Source organism: Talpa occidentalis, unplaced genomic scaffold, assembly GCF_014898055.3.
Source record: "Talpa occidentalis isolate TD23 unplaced genomic scaffold, MPIMG_talOcc4v2.1 talOcc4.8, whole genome shotgun sequence".
NCBI lineage: Eukaryota > Metazoa > Chordata > Mammalia > Eulipotyphla > Talpidae > Talpa > Talpa occidentalis.
The window spans coordinates 104,300,095-104,315,145 of record NW_023605194.1 but is presented as its reverse complement, the minus strand read 5'-3'; the positions used below and the strand labels follow the sequence as shown (position 1 = coordinate 104,315,145).

The window sequence follows — 15,051 nt, the reverse complement described above, 5'->3', positions numbered from 1 at the left end:
CTGGGATTCCCCGTCAGCAGAACGGGTAGGACACATTTATGAACTTACCTTTCTCTTTTTCACCAAGTTATTCCTCATTTCCCCTTCCCTTGTAAATAAACCTTTTATCAACCTTTTGTGTATATGGGAAGTTTAGCATTAAGTCCCTTTTAAGCGTGCAGGTGAGGACCCAGAGTCTGGCAACCCGTTTTATATCAAGGTTTGCCCTGTAACAGGCCCACTTCTGTGAATATACTAAAGTCCACTGTATTGTACACTGTGAATTACATCTCAATAATACTGTTTTAAGTTTAATCCAGTAAGAGGCTCATATTAACTTTTCCCAATCCCACATCTCATCATGCATGATGGGTGCAAAAATATCAACAATCAAAATAAATTTGATATATTTAAGAAAACCCCAAAATAAATCTTGCTCTTTCCTAAAATGTTTCAAATGTCCTCAAACTGTTATACATTTAAGATTTTTCCAGCAGATTCTTCTGTTGTTAGCTATTAAGGACGTCCCACATAATCTCCTTTGGGCGGTTGAGTACAATTTTTATGTTGTAACTTAACCATAAACTTTTTAGAGCAGAAATAACTGGATTCAAAGGCTTTAAAGCAGAAAAGCAATGTAAATTGTTGAAGACTTCAGAGTAATTTGGTTGTATACATGAAAATGGGTGGAGTTCTACCTATGTTGACCCAGAAATCATATTGCTATTACCTTATAGAAATACTCATGATGTGCACTAAAATCAAGGGAATTGATTTCACATTGGTTTGTAGTTAACAAATTTAAGATGGAAAAATTACATTATTTCTGTTAGTAGTAAAATATCTAAACTAATAATATTCTCACACCGTAGAACAGCATCATTAAAAACAATGAACTAATATACAAACACAGATCAGGGGCAAGTTCTGGAAGTACATGGTTGAGTCTTACACAGCACATCTCAGTATGTATAGCCAAATGCCATTTATAGAAAACAATGCCTCACTCAGTTCATGCTGCTGTAATGTAAACAGCAAACACTGGCTTCTCAGTTCCGGCAGCTGGGCAAAGTCTAAAATAAGACTGTGTCTGATGAGAACTTGCTTCTGGTTCACAGATAACCATCTTCTTCCTGTGTCCTCCCCAGAGAGCTCTCTGCAGTCTCTTCTATAAAGACACTAATACCCTGCAAGAGGGCTCCACCCTCATGACCTAATCACCTCCATATCCTAATACCATCACCTTAGGGAGTAGGACTTCCATATTTGAATTATGAGGAGACATACATTTAGTCCTTAGGCTTCTGCCTAAATACCTGTTTGCAATAAAACTATATAAGCACACATACACAGACGAGAAAAAATAGGCACATCAAATTGCAATGAAAGATAATTTGCACTGCCAGCTTATTTACAATAATTTGGCGATTTATAGTCACCTCTATAGCTTATGAGTGTGGCAACAGGATTAAGAATATTGTAACATAGGACAGCATGAGGCAGGGAAATGGACTTTTAAAAATGCTGTTCAGAATTTGGTATTTATGCCTAACTAACACAATAGCTGATACTTTGCTACCCAGGTTAATAGAGGTAAACTTTCATCCTTCCTTGCAAGAGTGGTTTCTTCTTGGCCTGTGTGGGTGTTCACCTCTGATTTATCGTCAGTTACAAGGTGCATGAGAATCTCTCAGGGATGCAAGTGTATGGGCTTTTTTTTTTTTATTTAGGCTTACAAAATACATGCTTATATAAGAAAATTCCAATATTATAGAAATATGTAATGGCAATCATGGAATTTTTTCCATAAATCCACTCCCTCACAAAACAAATAACAGGGTAGTGTGGCTTCTCCATTTTTTTTAGAGCAGGTTATATTACAAAAAATGTTTGTACAACTTTACATTAAAATTTGCTTATACTAGTCCAAAGACATTCCTCACTCTCAGTGAACAGAAATAAATCACATGAAGGTACCACAATCTATTAAACCAACCCCTTATTGAAAGGACATCTGGGCTGGTTTTATTCATTAATGAACAAAGGTACAATGAACTTGCTATGTACATTTGATAGATATTCCTAGTAGGCATATTCGTAGCAATTTCATAATCTGAAGAAGAGTTAGCCAGAGTTCAAACATTCTCAACATAATCTGAATTTACACTCTTAAAGTTTGTAACAATTATAGTCCCACCACAGCATGCAAGATGGGGTATAATTTGGAAATGCTTATTCAAAGTTTAAGGTGCAATTTTTTACTTTGAAATGGATCCTTAACTGCATTTTCTAACTAGTAAGTGAAGTCTGACAACACTTGACTGATGAGCAACCAGGACCCGAGTGTATAAACTTGTGTTTACCAGAAGGAAGTGCAGATATCCGGCACTTAAATGACACTTTTAAATCCTCACAAAACATTACAGTCCTTGCTACACCTTCAGATACATCCATTTTATCTTATTCCCCCCAAATTTTGATATCTCCATATTGATATCCTACTGCTTGTGGAATAAAATCCAAACTCAAAACCTTCCCCACCACCAAACAGCCACACTCAATGTGCATCGGCAGGGACAGTTCTTTGTTCCAAGATTGTACCACATGATTTCACACGTCTGATTTCATTTACTTTATGTCTCATCTTAGAATACCCTTCTCCTTCCCTGCCCTCTCAAAGCTCAGCTCAAATGCCAATGTATGCTACAAAGCCTTCCCTGGAAAATGAATGATCTTTTCCTCTGCGCTACCCGAGTACTTCCTGAGCACCTCTATTATAGCATCTCTAGATGGAATCCTCAGAGGACAGACACACCTTGTTTATTATCTAGACAATTTGTCTATTTCCTTCACACAGACTCTATTACAGAACTCTGAAGAACATGCACCCCAAAAGTGTTTGTGGAATAAACATACATTAGTTAAATTAAGACTTCAAATCCTTTAATCCCAAATTAGCCATCACAGACATTATTTAAAGGATTTAAAAAAAAAACAAAACTACTGTTTCTCTCACACATTCTATTATATAGTAAGTCATTCCATACGTTTTTTAAAAAAGGGCCTTTAATAAAATTGACAAAATAGTCTACCTTTAGATAGTTCCGTTCAACAAAGCTGCATATGCTTGATATCTGCATCTTAATCCTAAGACCTCAAATTGCTTATTTTAGAAATAAAAATGCAGGTGGGAGTTCATTGTAAAATGAAGCAGCAATGATTCCAGCATGTACATTTCTGCTTTACATTCCTAGCCAGAACATAAAAATGACCAGAGAGCGTCATCAGTGCCAAGCTAAGAAAAAACAAACCAAAAAAAATGGAACCACCATGAAGATAATGCCACATTAAAATCTCTTTCTCTTGATAATTTCTGGCTTCCAGCTGACAGGATGTGTCTCTTCCGTCTAAAAGCAGAAAAGTAAATAAGTCAAAACAAAGTATGATGAGCTTGCTTCATATTTAGTAACTTCCTGCTAACAAAAATAAGGCATATATTCTAAATTACATTATTTGCCATTATACATTTAGCAGTTCTCTAACAATTTTAGGAATACTTGACAAACCTGACATTAGGGGATCCATAAAGGATGAGGGGTTCACTACAAGTTGAGTTTATGGTTCATCTCAAATAAAATTGCTATTTACACAAGCTAAGAACAAGCTTCCAATTCTAGAATTTGTATAGCAACCAACAGCTGATTATTATACTTTAACATGTGAAATATAGAACTTACCGCTGTATCATCCTCTCTGTACACTTTAATGGTTTTATCAGCTTCCGCTGTTAGCAACCGACTTTCAGATTGATCAAAAGCACAAGCAAATATTCCTGATTCACTATCCAAAGACCCAGGTTGCACAGCTGCATGAACTCTCTGGAAGTTGTAGCCAGTTCTCCAGTCCCAAAGATGCATAGTGCCATTGTCAGCTTAAAGGGAAAGAGCTGGTTAAACTTGTACTCTTCAACAATTCAGCCTGATAAACATTAAACACCAACCATTAGCCAAGCACCAGGGCAACAACTATAGTTATAAAACTAGATATAAAGGCACTCAAGCTTCTCTTTGTCCACATTCATTGGTGTTTATTCTGAATTTATTTCAGAGCTCAATAAACATAAAATGATATCCAATTCAGAATACAAAACCAAACTTTAGTCAATTTCTAGCACAAATCCCTAACTTAGACTTACTATGTGGGCACTCAAAGACAGCTAAAGGATGAACTATGCTAGGTGCACTCTAAATATGCATGAACACGCACGAGCATTCAAATATACTTTAATCAGGCAAGTTTCGCAGTAATACTTAAGTGTGGTAGCTAATAATTTTACACATTTACTGAAGAAAAAAATGAGACTAAACACATCATGAAAATCTTATTTTACCTCCAGACACTAGGACTCCATCAGAATTTACCGTCAATGTATTAATAATAGCATTATGACCAGAAAGATTCTGAATAAAACTTCCATCAGGGAATTTCCACTGTTTTATGTTATCTGGAGAACCGGATGCAAATGTATAACTGAAATAAAATTAGAAAGTATTAATGACAAAGAAAATCAAGTTAAATAAAATGGTGAATTTTAAAAAGCTTGTTATGCTTGTGATACAATGAACAATAGTTGCAAAATGATGCACCACCTGTGGATGCTGTGGTCCCCACCAATTTTTTTAAATGTTTATTAACTTGCTCCTTGAAATTTAAAATATTCTGTGTGTATCTTACTGTCTAATAATATTTAAGTACAAAACATCAAATCTAGCCAGTATTTGTCTATCCTGACATGCAGCTTTTACTTAAAACTATACCATGATTTACTTAAATTGTTTCCTTTGACATTATTAATTTTCACCATGCAGAAAGCTTTTCTCAACTTAGATAAGGTATGCAGGGAAAATAAAAGAAATGCATGTTCGTAAGTAGCACAAGGTAGACGTGACAGTGGCTGAATGACTATCAAAAGTAGGTCAAATGTTGGTATTTCAGTAATAACAAGAAGTTAATCAAGAAAATACACTTACTGTCTTGGATGTAAAACCACAGCCCTGACTGATTTCTTGTGATTTGTTAACGTGACCCTTGTTTTTCCAGCCACCAAATCCCACAATCGTATCGTAGTGTCATGGCTTCCTGTAATGAAAATACACACACAAAATAAAGATCAGAAAAAAGAATGCAAAGGTTAACTATACTAAAATATAAAACATTCTTCCACAGACATGTAAATTTAAATACAAAGTATCATCACCTCTTGGCTAAATGCTTTAAAGTTCAAATGATTTGAAATTGTAGGCTGACTTAATTCTTTTTTTTTTTTTTTAAAGATTTATTTATTTTTATACAGAGCTGGGGTATAGGCCAGAGGTGCACGGGATGAAAGGATTCACCAGAGACAGACCAGGGAGCAAGCAGAACAGGCAGACAATCTGAGGGGAGCAGCAGGAGCGACAGAAGAGGTCTGCCGCGCCATGTGGGAAATCTCCTTGGCCGGCCAGGAATCGAAACCGCGCTGCAGAGGCTGCAGACAGCCTCACAGCGCTGAGCTCAACCCGTTGCGCCACCGGGGAGGCCCGACTTTAATTCTTAAAATACTCGATGCACTGTCTTTTGAACAGCTAGGAGAAATGCAAGTATCAAGTGACACAAATACATGCTAATATCCCCTAGTAAAGGGAAAGGCGATTTTTTAAGTTAATAAAATGTATCATGTGAAGGAATTATTTTCTAGTGTTAGAGTAAATATTCACTGCTTGAACTTCATTTTAAGCAAAGGATTCAAACAATATTGGTAAACATTATTGGTCTCCATCTTCTTCTAACTCCAATTTCTCATAGCAGTAATTTTGACACTGAAACAAAGTTTAAATGTATTACCATTTTCTAATCAGGTGTTGTAAGACACTGCTGCACATGACATATAATAGGTAAAAAGTATGAGATTAAAAATTACACAATGTGTTACCACATAACATGATGAATTTCAAATGCACAGAGAATCACAGTACAAAGCAAGAGCCATAGAGAAGAGGAAAAGTACACGTATAATCATAATGGCACACTGCACTCCAGTGGGAATACACTGCAGACTTTTAAATTATTAGTCGTACCAGTAATAATTTGTGGTTCGGCTGCTTGACACCTCACCGTAGCAACTGCATTTGTGTGTCCAGATAATGTGTGTACGCTGGCTTTTGTTCTCACATCCCAAATCTGTAAAACACAATAGTCGTACTGTCAAAGAAAAGAGTGTTCATATCTCAGGCAGGAAACTAGATCAATTCAAGGCTGGGAAGTTGTTAGACAACTGTGCCTGAGTATAGATGAAGTGCACAAATGAAAGATAATCTGTAAGGTGGCAGGAGAATGCAGAGAGGGAGCAGGGGGCAAGAAATACAAAGAGCTATAAAGATCAGCAGACGGTAAGCCTGAGGACAGCTACAACAGGAACACTGAATGAAACAGCTCAATGGAAGTAGCTGAGACAGAATGAATGTGCCTGTGGCACTTCTGGGGCAGGGCACTCCCAGTAACAAACTTGGTAACTCCCTCAAACTGGAGATGAAGATGGAAAAAATAGCCAAGAAACTGAGGGACCAGGGTGTTGGTGGATCAAGGCAACCATCTTTCATTCTCTATCAAACAATATGACTCTAGTATCAAACACCACAAGACACAATACATTTCCAGATAAACACAAAACTCTCTCCCACTCACCCGTGCAGTTGAATCTCGACTACAGGTTACCAGAACATCAATTGTTGGGTGCAAATCCAAACCATACACTGCACTGAGATGTCCATGATAGTGCCTTATAACCTAAACATAAGCAGGAAAAGTTAAATTTTCTATAATTAGAAAGATAAACAGTGGCTCACAATGTTTTAGACCATCAGCTCCAAGCTTACCTTATTATATTCAAGATCCCAGCATTTGACTTGTTTGTCTTCTCCACAGGAGAACAGGTAGGGGCTCCTGGTGCTCACTATCACACCACGCACTGTGCTGATGTGCCCAGTTAATGACAGCTTCAATTTGCCACTAGCCAAGTCCCAGATCTGCAATCAAAGAATAGTTTGTTTTTCTTCTTATTGGTTATACCAAAGCAGATTTTTAGCATTTTAATGTTAAAATTGTCTTCAAACAGAGAAAAATACAATGATATAAAAATTTTAAACTTTGGGGCTCCCTGGTAGAGCAGGGGTTGAAGTCTCAGCACTATCAAGCCATCGCCAGCCACTACGGCATGAGTTCCACCCCTGGCTGGAAAGCTGACCCACATGGCACAGCAGACATCTCCTGTCTCACCTGCTGCTCCCCTCAGCAGTGTAGTTCAGTAGATCCATCTGTTCTGCTCCCCACTCTCTCTGGTGAATCCTCACCCCCACACCTCTGGGCTACACCCCAGTTCTTGTATACATAAATAAAAAAATAAATTACCTTTAAATTTTGCAAAGTAACCCCTTCTCCCCAAGTAAAAGCCAGGAAAAAGAATCAGGAAAAGTAAGCGAAGGGGCCTCCCCTGGCGGCGCAGTGGTTGAGCGCTGGGCTGCGAAGCTGCCCGCAGTCTCTGTAGCACCGGTTCGAATCCCCGGCTGCCGGGCGAGGGTCCCACATGGCGTGCAGACATCTCCTGCCGCCCGTTGCTCCCCTCAGCAGTATACTTCGTCGGTCTGCCTGTTCTGTTCCCCGCTCTGGCTCTGGTGAATTCTCTTACCCTCCCGTGCTTCTGACTGTACCCAGTGCTTGCATAAATAAATAAATAAATCTTAAAAAAAAAAAAAAAAAAAAAGACACTAAAACTGGGAACTATTTGCAACAGATGACAAAAGGTTAATATTCATCCAAATATGTGCCGGTGCTAAGATTATGTAAGGGTGTAAGTTCTTTCATAATTCTCCGTATTTTCTGCATTTTTTAATAGATGAACATGCTCTAATTTTGTAACCAGAAGGAGGGAAAAAAGTTATTGCGAAGGAATTAGTAATAGTCAGCACATACTGTTTGGAAAAAACCTGTTTAAGTATCAAGTTATTCGAACAGTTATTTATTTGAAACTTTTAACTGGGAAACAATACATTTTATTTCATACTCAGGTCTAAGAAATTAGAGGAACTATTGTACATCAACAATTTCCATCAAAGGAAACAAAATAGATTACATTTACATAGCAAACACCAACGGTGTTTATTTTTTTCTTCCTTCCATATTACCTTTATAGTTCTGTCAGCAGAGCCAGTAACAAACCACTGATTTCCAGGTTCCACAGCAATGCAGCGGACCCAGCCCAGATGCCCGCTGATCACCTGTATTTAAACAAACGGTAGAATGGGCCAACTCATAACACACAAGTTAAAGTTTATTCAACTTCAACCATAGCTATAAGTAGGGTTTGAATTGTCCCCATTATCTTCGAATAAGATCAGTATATGAACTAAAACTATACATGTTCTAGTTTCAATCTGGTATATTTTGAATCATTTTAATTTACTATAATACAAAAGTTAACCAGTAAGATTTGTGATTCATATTAAATAACCTGAACACTTTTCCCAAATTTCAAAAATTTATTTACTCTGATCTCCAACTTAGTAGCCTTCTACCTACATTTTATCCTGGATTCTATATAAAACACAAGTATAACTTTACTTAAAGAAGCCGCCTTCCCAAGATACCTTTTTTGAGATAGTTTCTAAGCCCCCTCCTCATCCCATCTGGGATGACTTTACCAGTTCTCATATCCACTCCTTTTCCTCCTTAGCTACTCCTTAGCTCTTGTCCCCGTGGAAGCCGGGGGGCAATATGCAAACGAACTCACCCTGTAGAGCTTCCAGGGCGGGTGCCACTGGGGTTTCGGCATGGTAGGGGCTTTTTTAGCCATCAGGGCAGAGTTCTTGGCGTTGCCACCCTCCATAACCTACCGGAACAGATGACATTATTAGTGAAGACAGCATACCTAAGGTTTCATGTGGTCAACAGTTTCCTTCCTTATATGAAAAGACAGCTAAAATCAAAGACTTTTAGTCAAACTATATTTTGTTTGATAACTTTAAGAAGCAGTTAAATTCAGAGGTAGAATATCAGAGTTAAGGGGCCCACACCATTGTGCATGGGTAGAAAACTCAGCTCTGCCAATTACTGGGATTGACCTTAGTAAAAATTATGTAACCTGTGCCTCACCTGTGAAATGGAAAAAACAGTACCTAACTCACAGTTAACAGTAATAAAGGTCCATGTAAGAAGCTCTGATTGCTAGTTAGGCCAGAAGTGGATTAACGCCACTGCCTCTCGCTGTCATATTTCAACATTACTGATTTAATATTGTAAAACGACTAATAGTTACTGCTATTTATCTGGTCTCAAAATATTTACACACTATTTTAAAGGTTATCCTGGCTGATCCATCATCAGCTGTTAGCATATATCTAATCATTCAAAAAATATTTATGATCAAAGAGGTCCTGCCCCCAAGAAGCTTACATTAAATGTTTCTAAACAGAAAGTCTGGGCAGAGACCTGCGAATAGAAGGTAATGGAGGAAATGTAGAGCTACAAATCCACTTACTTCATAAAGTCAAATCAACTGCATAATAAACTGAGGTGTTAAATCTTGTACTATTTCAAGAGGTAGCATAGTAAACTGTCTATTTTGTTATTCTTTCTATAACTACTGTTACAATAGCTACTATTCTACCTATGGATAAATATATTTCTAAATGATCGTTTTTAAGGCACTAGTTGGGTAGCTCATGAATATTACCACATTAAAAGCTCTCAACTCTATATAAACCAACTGAGTATTTAAAGACATTCCAACCTAACACACACTAATACAGGATTACAAGTTTCAGAATAGTCCTTATATTTCTAATAATGGATAATAAAAAACACTATCACATCATCTTCATCAAAATAAACATTATGTACAATATACATATGGGACCAGATTTAACAAAATTTTAAATTCTAAAAAGCATGTCAATTCATTAGCAACTTATACTTCAGGTTATTAAATACTAACAATGAGTGCAGGCTACTTACTTGAACAATTCCAAGAAAAATGTTCATTATTTAATATTTAAAATAATAGTTGGGATTAAGAAAAATAAGGCAACAGGTTCCAAAGTTAGAAATCAGAAGCGTGACTGGACAGAGACACCTACAGCAGTCATGCCCGCAGGCTGTGAGCGGTCGGCGGCCCCAGGATGTCGGTATTCACCTCCAGCAGCTGTGCTGCGATTTGCGTCCACCCTGAGACAAGAAAGTCAGCACATTCTAAGTACCTGATGCGTCCAGTCACCTATTCTGCATCATATATATTTAAATTTTTGTAAGCATGGATAAATGAAAGTATCATGTGATACATGAAATCATAAACAGTAAACTACACTTTCAAAATGCTCACATTTCATACCTAGCCTGATTAGCAGGTAACGCCACAGCTAAGGACTGTGCAGCTGATTCACTTGGCATTCTTTGGATCTTAGTATCTGCTGTCAAAGCAACCCCTGTTAAAAAAAAAAAAAAATTGATTCCTGTTAGTACAAGCTATCTTTGGTTTCATTTACAAGCATTTAAAATAAAAAACTGGAAGAAAACATACAAAAAGATAACAGTGATGCTCTCTAGGAAGTGACACTATGAAAATCTTGATTAAATTTTCCACGATGTCTTTCGTTTATATCTTTTTTACAATAAACATAGCTGAACAACACTTAACAAATCTGATGTAATCACAAACAGTTTGGTATTAAAATAAGTAGTAATGTTAGAATTTTCATTTTTAAACTTTTAAAATTTCTATTATCTTGGGATATTATCTTCAGATATAGAAATTAAGCAGCTCTCCAAATACTAACAAAATGTTTCCAAGAGAAAATGTAAATGACTACAACAAAAGCATTGACTTGCCTATATTCTGACTATGGTAAATCCTGTCTTCTAAAATTACTAAAACCTACATATAATAAGCTTTTGCCCTCTACCCTGTTATAGTGGCACTTCATTTGTGTACTAATTTTCTTACACACATAAACATACCATGATAGAGTTCTGTCCTGTTTCTATACTAACGCATCTATCACTTTTATAACTTATAAAAACTAAACTCCATATATACGTTTGTCTTAGCCTGCAGCAGTCTTACTATCTTTAAATTTCTAACACAGTGCCTGAAAAATTATAGTTGCTTAAAGAAAGTTTGCTGAATGAATGCATGTGACACTGAGCATTAATTTTCAGATAAAAAGTTATGCCTGCCTATTGAATTTAGTCTGTATTTTATAGGCAACAGGAATCATATTATTGGCTAATTCATGGAAATACAAGTGACAATGAGACATTTTCAAAGTCCAACAGCTTATTTACCTGGGCCTGGTGGGTATGGATGTGTACCTGTCACCAGATATTCAACTTCTTGTCCTTTAAAAAAAAAAAAAGAAAAAAAACTGATCAATGACAGATATATTTACACATGTATTATCTCTTAATGAATTAAATAATATTGTCAACTGGATTTTTCTCATTTTCCCAGCTAAACCCAAGCCTCAGAAAATAGGTCATGTTTGTTTTGACTTCTAATGGACATATACACAGCTAGTCCTTGAAGATTTGCTGAAATGATGTCAAAAGACCTTGTGTATTTGCTACACAGTACTGGTAGTACATCAAGTAACAATCTACTCTGGTGTTTCTTTCAAGAAAATGATTTCCCTATGAAATCTTCTATTATCTTTATACACTACCATTTCTATACTTACTAACATCTCTCTGAATTAAGCCAGAATAGATAAGATAACGTCCCTACAGTTTAGGAGGTTTTCTTTTAATCCCCACTATGACCTTCTCCATATCCTAAGACTGTCTGCCATCATTATAACACTTTGTTATTTCCTATAAGAAAAAAATCTGCCAATCATTTTAATCATTCTCCCAAGAGGCAATCAAGACTTCTATTACCATTATGGTACAGCTTGAAACAGGGCATGGCTTCCAGAAGGGGCACAACTGACTTTTTCTAGTTCTAAAATTCTGAGGTAAGTTCTGGCATTTCTTTTTTTTTTTAAGATTTATCTATTTATTTATACAAGCATTGGGCACAGTCAGAAGCGTGGGAGGGTGAGAGAACCCACCAGAGCCAGAGCTGGGGACAGAACAGGCAGAAGGACCGAAGCATATTGCTGAGGGGAGCAGCGAGCGGCAGGAGAGGTCTGCGCGCCATGTGGGACCCTCGCCGGTGGCTGGGGATCGGACCAGTGCTGCAGAGGCTGCAAGCAGCCTTGCAGCCCAGCGCTCACCCGCTGCGCCACCAGGGGAGGCCCAGTCCTGGCATTTCTGATCCCACCACACTCACCTTGATTGGCAGGATACTGTTTATGACCATATGAATCTGAGGCATTCTGAGGGCCCTTGTCTTTAAAATTTTCTTTCGACGTAGGCATGTGCAACACAGGACCATATTCATTGCGCAGCTTGATAGCCATTTTTCGTTTGTGACTATTTAGAAATCATAAACATAAGAATGTATCTTTGAGTACTTTAAATATTATTTGCCACTATAAATATAGTCACAGGTAGCCAGGAAGAAAATACTTAAACTTGCCTAATCCTGTAGAAGGTTTCTATGAAGTTTTTGAGAAGTATTTTTAAAAAGCTCAAAATTTCCAAGTGCATTCACACACTTTGTTCCCAATCTACCCCCTGGCATCTATTAAGTCTAAGTAGTATTTTTGTAAGTTAGTCAATAAATATAAAATCCCTCATAGTGAGTTATTAAGAGTCTAAAAGGTGTAAAAATATTTAGAAATTACTATCTCTAAAAATACCTCAAAGTCAATATACTTTCTTTCAAATGTCTAAATACAAAAACAGAGTAAAAGTTCTGTAGAAACTTTTAATGGATGTATCTAAGAAGATTACAACAAATCAAAGTACTTAATTAGTTCATTATTTTAAAAAGGAAATACACATATTAATTTGGAGACTAGGCCACTTTGCAAATCAAATATAACTGCTTGTGTGAGGAACTAAGATTTTAAACAAAGGGTAAAGATCAAAGAAGGAACACTGCACATAACACAATCCCAGTCTGATGCTGGAGATGGAGAACCAAAAACATGCTACCACTCAAAAATTCTCCATATACTAACAAGAAAAGATGGGAGTAGAGGCACTGGCCAGGTACAATTTCAGCTCAGCAAGGCTCTGAGAGCAGCAGGAAGCTGAACGCACATACAAAGTGATTGATTATAAAATATAACACCTGAAAGGGACTCTCCTAATTACTGGTATTTGTAAAATGTAACTAATTAATAGGATTTTTACTATAAAGATTAAGGCCAAAAAAAGGAATTAAGTCAGCTTAAATTATAGCAAAACACTACTCATTAATGAATAGATATCCCATGAGCGCTAGTATTACTCAAAAATCTTTAAAGGTCCTCCTCTTCCTGCTCTCTGCCCCAATATTGGAAGTTTAAATATTCTAGAAATTAAAAAGAAATTATACTTACCTATCTTCATCCAAAGGCACAGGTTTTCCATTATCAGCTACAAACATGTCATGGGTCCTCTTCAAAGACCTGAACACAAGTGTGTGCACAGAATGTTTCTGTACCTCCTAGAAAGAAAGAGTATAATTATACATCTAGCAACAAATTACTCATATGACCTAAAGTCAAATCATTTACACACTTTACATGTTTAAATACATAAAAAGCTTTACATCGCTCACCATAGTTACTCCTAGCGAGCTATAAAAGTCAAGTTCAGAGAAGAGGAGGAAATTCCTCTTTGGTCAATTGAGTGGTACCTGAAGTTGGTCATTTATTTAATATTTATTGATTTCCCTACTATTTGTTTGGCAGGCATTGTGTTTGAAATTAACAACAGAATGATGAAAAAGCAGTCCTCTGTACTCAAAAGGAAATAGATAAGTAAATAACTCCACATTCTGACGCGTTAGGACTGAAACAAGCAAAGGACTGAGACAAAGAACTTAGAAAGGTTATGAAAGACCTATGAGGAGATATCTAAGCAGAATGGGAGAAAAACTTGCACAGAATAGACACTGAAAAAAGGCATGAACGACCCAGGCAAAGGGCAAACACCCAGCATGGAAGGTATTCAATAACTGAAATAATGTCAGGAGCTGCAGTTGTGTACGTTTGGTGAGAGTGCATTGGGATGCAAAATGAGTTTGCAGAAGTAGGTAAGATCCACAACAGTAAGGTTTTTTAGGTTACCGCAAGAGGCGATATTTTTTCCACGAGCAACACAGCGACAGTATACGGTTTTAATCGAGAAATGCATGACGAACATTTGAAACACATCAATGGGGGAGGGGGTCGGTTTACAAAAATTGAAGCAAGGAGACCAGCCTGGAGCCAATGCACCAATAGAGGCAAAAGCTGATGTTGGTTTGAACTAAGATGATGGCAAAGAGTTTGGAGAAAAGGCAAAAAATATTCCTGAGATAAAATAGACGAGGTTTGCTAATAGAATGGTTGCTCAAGTACGGAAAGATGCAAATATTCAAGAGAGTAGGTTATCCTGGAGCCGACGTGAAGTAAAAGAACAGTGGAGATGAGAAGCTCGCCAGGCGTTCAGGCCACAGAACCAGACACTGCCCGGCAGGCGGCGGGTACCAGATGCCCCGCCTCGGGCAGTGCCAGCTCCCAAAGTCAAGTGAAGACTGGGGGAATTATCTCAGGCTTCAGAGAAAAGAGCCTCCGCTCCTCGAAATGCGGAAAGGCAAAACCTCCAACTCCTGCTCTCATCCGGCCTCTCCCGGCCCCTGAAATCCTTAAGAAGGGACCATCGGCCTCGGCCAAGAGCCTCCCCTGGCAGCCGCTACGCCACCCCACAAATGCCATCACCCTTGATCGCTTCACCCGCGGTCAATCAATGCACAAGCAAAAGACTCCCGTGCACCGCCAAGTGTCCCTTTACCTCGACCATGATGCGGCCGCGTACTCCGCTGCTCCAGCAGGGAGGATACCCTGGGCACCAGCACAGAAACCGCCGCCACAGGTGGCAGCCCCTTCCGGAATGGGCGCCCTGGCGCAG

The 15,051-nt window shown here is 37.8% G+C and overlaps 1 protein-coding gene across 1 annotated transcript; it reads right to left on the bottom strand.

Moving 5' to 3' along the window:
- Positions 1-397: 397 nt before the first annotated feature.
- Positions 398-15,051, bottom strand: PLRG1 (pleiotropic regulator 1). Its single transcript, XM_037496171.2, has 15 exons — positions 14,935-15,051; positions 13,497-13,603; positions 12,338-12,480; positions 11,353-11,406; positions 10,400-10,493; positions 10,149-10,236; positions 8,804-8,902; positions 8,199-8,291; positions 6,894-7,043; positions 6,703-6,804; positions 6,096-6,198; positions 5,010-5,118; positions 4,370-4,509; positions 3,717-3,910; positions 398-3,386 (listed from the first exon to the last, which is right to left on the bottom strand). Exons 1-15 carry the CDS (start codon positions 14,941-14,943, stop codon positions 3,327-3,329), a joined length of 1,545 nt encoding a protein of 514 aa, XP_037352068.1. The 5' UTR covers positions 14,944-15,051; the 3' UTR covers positions 398-3,326.

What these genes read in the sequence shown, in the direction of transcription:
- PLRG1 (XM_037496171.2), bottom strand. An exon ending in GTGCCTTTGGATGAAGATAG is followed by an intron (nt 12,481 to 13,496) that starts GTAAGTATAATT and finishes ATTTCTAAATAG; the next exon opens with TCACAAACGAAAAATGGCTA. An exon ending in TTACCTGCTAATCAGGCTAG is followed by an intron (nt 10,237 to 10,399) that starts GTATGAAATGTG and finishes TTCTTGTCTCAG; the next exon opens with GGTGGACGCAAATCGCAGCA.